Source organism: Silurus meridionalis, chromosome 7 (assembly GCF_014805685.1).
Source record: "Silurus meridionalis isolate SWU-2019-XX chromosome 7, ASM1480568v1, whole genome shotgun sequence".
Classification (NCBI taxonomy): Eukaryota; Metazoa; Chordata; class Actinopteri; order Siluriformes; family Siluridae; genus Silurus; species Silurus meridionalis.
In genome coordinates this window covers 1235655-1238154 of record NC_060890.1, presented here as the reverse complement: position 1 = coordinate 1238154, position 2500 = coordinate 1235655, and the positions used below count along the sequence as shown (strand labels likewise).

Below are 2500 nucleotides of genomic sequence, written 5' to 3'. Positions count from 1 at the left end.
AAACTAGAACATCCGATTGGTCAAACATTATTTTCTTTCTAGGTCAGAGATCGTCCTGTGTATTGATTCAATAACGAATCCTTGCTTGAGGACCTCTGACTCTACTGTAGCTTCTCAGTTTTTATTTCTGTATGTGTTTCCACTTTTCTGTAGATCTGGGATGTTTGTGGTGGGTCCCGAGTCGGCCGGAGCTCATCCTGGTCCCGCTTGTTATCGAAAAGGTCACCAGTTTTTTCCCTTCTTTTCTCTTATTTCTCTGGAGGTCTGGTTCTTTCTGAAATATGTCCTTTTCTATGTTCTTTCTTGTTCCATTATTTTGCTAAAAGTTTGGATTGGAGCTTGCTGGACATTTCGAAAGCAGTTTCTTTCATTTGAAGCAGAGTTGTTTTGGTCTGGGTTTTCTAGAAGTCTAGACGGGACCGAAGCAAATCCCAAAGCTCTGATGAGACAAAAATTGGGTTGATCTCCATGATCAAGACCAACACCAACATCTCCAAGAATGTTTATACAAAATTCAAAATAAAGTCTACCGAAATTAGACAGGAACATATACCAGGTACCAGACTAAACCAAGCTGAAAAACACACACACATGTTTTGAGTGGAAATAAACAAGACCCTCACGATACACTTTTAGACTTAATCCTGATCTGTCCAGAAGAATAGATGCCCAAAACAGATCACACCAAAACCAGTTTCTCAAGACCCAGAAACCTAGACTGTTCCCAAACTAGTCCCACAAAATCAAAAAATATAGCAGGACCCAAAACAAGACCAGTCCCCACAGGAACCAAAATAAACAAATGACCAGTCAAGGAAAACCTATAAGAAGACTATCAAGACCCAAAACCAGTCTCCGAGGACAAAGACCAAGATCCAAAGCTGTTCAAACGAGGTACACTGTAAGCCGAGCTGGATATGGTCGTCAACCAAATGCTATAAATGTAACCGAAACAAGCCCAAAGATCAGCATCAAGACTTTATAACAAGTCCATCTAAACCAAAAACATGTTCAAGACCCATCTTTCAAAACCAGACCCTCAAAGTGCGAAAAAATGTGACCATGACCCGTCCCCTCCAAACCAAAACTCAAAAGTTAAGCCTTCAAAATCCGTCAAAATCCGAACACACCCAAGAACAGAGACTAATGTTCCAAGACTAGGTCCCCTCAACCAGACCCCCAGACCACTCTCTCCAGACTATGTTCATGAGATTATCTTGAATTTAGCTCTGTACCGCAGTAATTGAAAGAACGCTCAATCTTTTGCCTTACAGGAGGTCCTCTCACAGTTACAGATGCTAATTTAGCTCTTGGTCGTCTACTCCCTTCGTTTTTCCCTCACATTTTCGGCCCTGGAGAGAACGAGCCTCTCTCCACAGATGAAACCATGAGGCATTTCCAGAAGCTCACCGAAGAGATTAACCACTTTCTTTCTACTGGCCAATCGCTATGCGATGGCCACGGTGACGCAAACATCGGCGCGTCGAAAAGTAGCCGATCAGAAATGAGCGTGGAGGAGGTCGCTATGGGATTCGTCAGAGTTGCGAATGAGGCGATGTGTCGGCCAATCAGAGCACTGACTCAGGTAAAAAAATATTTCTTAAACTGTGTTTGGAAAGTTGAGATTTGTCACACCCTCTAGTCGAAAGTTCGAATTCTGTTTGTTCTATGCCCCACAAGCTCCCCCTGGTGGAGAGGATTTTTTTAACGACAGCTGATTGATTTTCTGTGCAGGCTAAGGGCCACGATACGTCTCAGCACGCGCTGGCGTGTTTTGGAGGCGCAGGAGGGCAACACGCTTGTGCCATTGCACGAACGCTAGGCATGAAAACCGTCTACATACATAAGTATGATCTGAGGAATGAGATTGATGGTTCCGAAAACCTTTTGAAATATCGACAGTCATGTCACACCCCGTCTTTCTCTCTTTTGTTCTGTAGGTACAGTGGTGTGTTATCAGCATACGGTTTGGCTCTAGCCGATGTGGTAGAGGAGGTCCAGGAGCCGTGTTCTCTGCAGTACAACACAGACTCGTACTCGGAGCTTGACCGCCGAATCCAGAACCTCTCACAGCGCAGCCACGATACACTGCGCAAACGTGGATTCAATAGGTATTGCAGTGTGTATATATGTATATATATATATTAGTGTGTGTGTGTGTGTGTGTGTGTGTGTGTGTGTGTGTGTGTGCAATGATTTGACAACAACTTCTGTCAGCGTTTGTCAGTTGTGTGTACAGTCTCTGGTCTTTGATTTTGTGGGTTTAATGTTTAGTGAAAGTTGCTCGTGGTGGCGAAACCTGCAGTGTTTTCATTCTGTGATATTTGTACAGTAATTGAAGTTGTAATCAGCACCATATTGGACAGTTCTCAGATCAGTATGGAGGTTTTCCTGCACATGCGTTATGAGGGAACAGACTGCGCTCTCATGATCAGCGCCAGTGAAGCTCCAGCTCACGCTCAGTCCTGCTGCTCCGGAGATTTCCGTACCGCCTTCACCA

General features: G+C 44.2%; 1 protein-coding gene across 2 annotated transcripts in view; it reads left to right on the top strand.

The window, feature by feature from the left end:
- Positions 1–2500, top strand: part of oplah (5-oxoprolinase, ATP-hydrolysing) — a 17116-nt gene that overhangs the window by 5529 nt on the left and 9087 nt on the right. For both annotated transcript variants that reach the window (XM_046854665.1, XM_046854664.1), the window contains 5 exons: positions 154–221; positions 1275–1585; positions 1735–1847; positions 1941–2111; positions 2367–2500. The exon at positions 2367–2500 is cut by the window's right edge and continues 4 nt beyond it. In XM_046854665.1, coding sequence (XP_046710621.1) covers positions 154–221; positions 1275–1585; positions 1735–1847; positions 1941–2111; positions 2367–2500 — 797 coding nt within the window. The remainder of the gene's footprint in view (positions 1–153; positions 222–1274; positions 1586–1734; positions 1848–1940; positions 2112–2366) is intronic.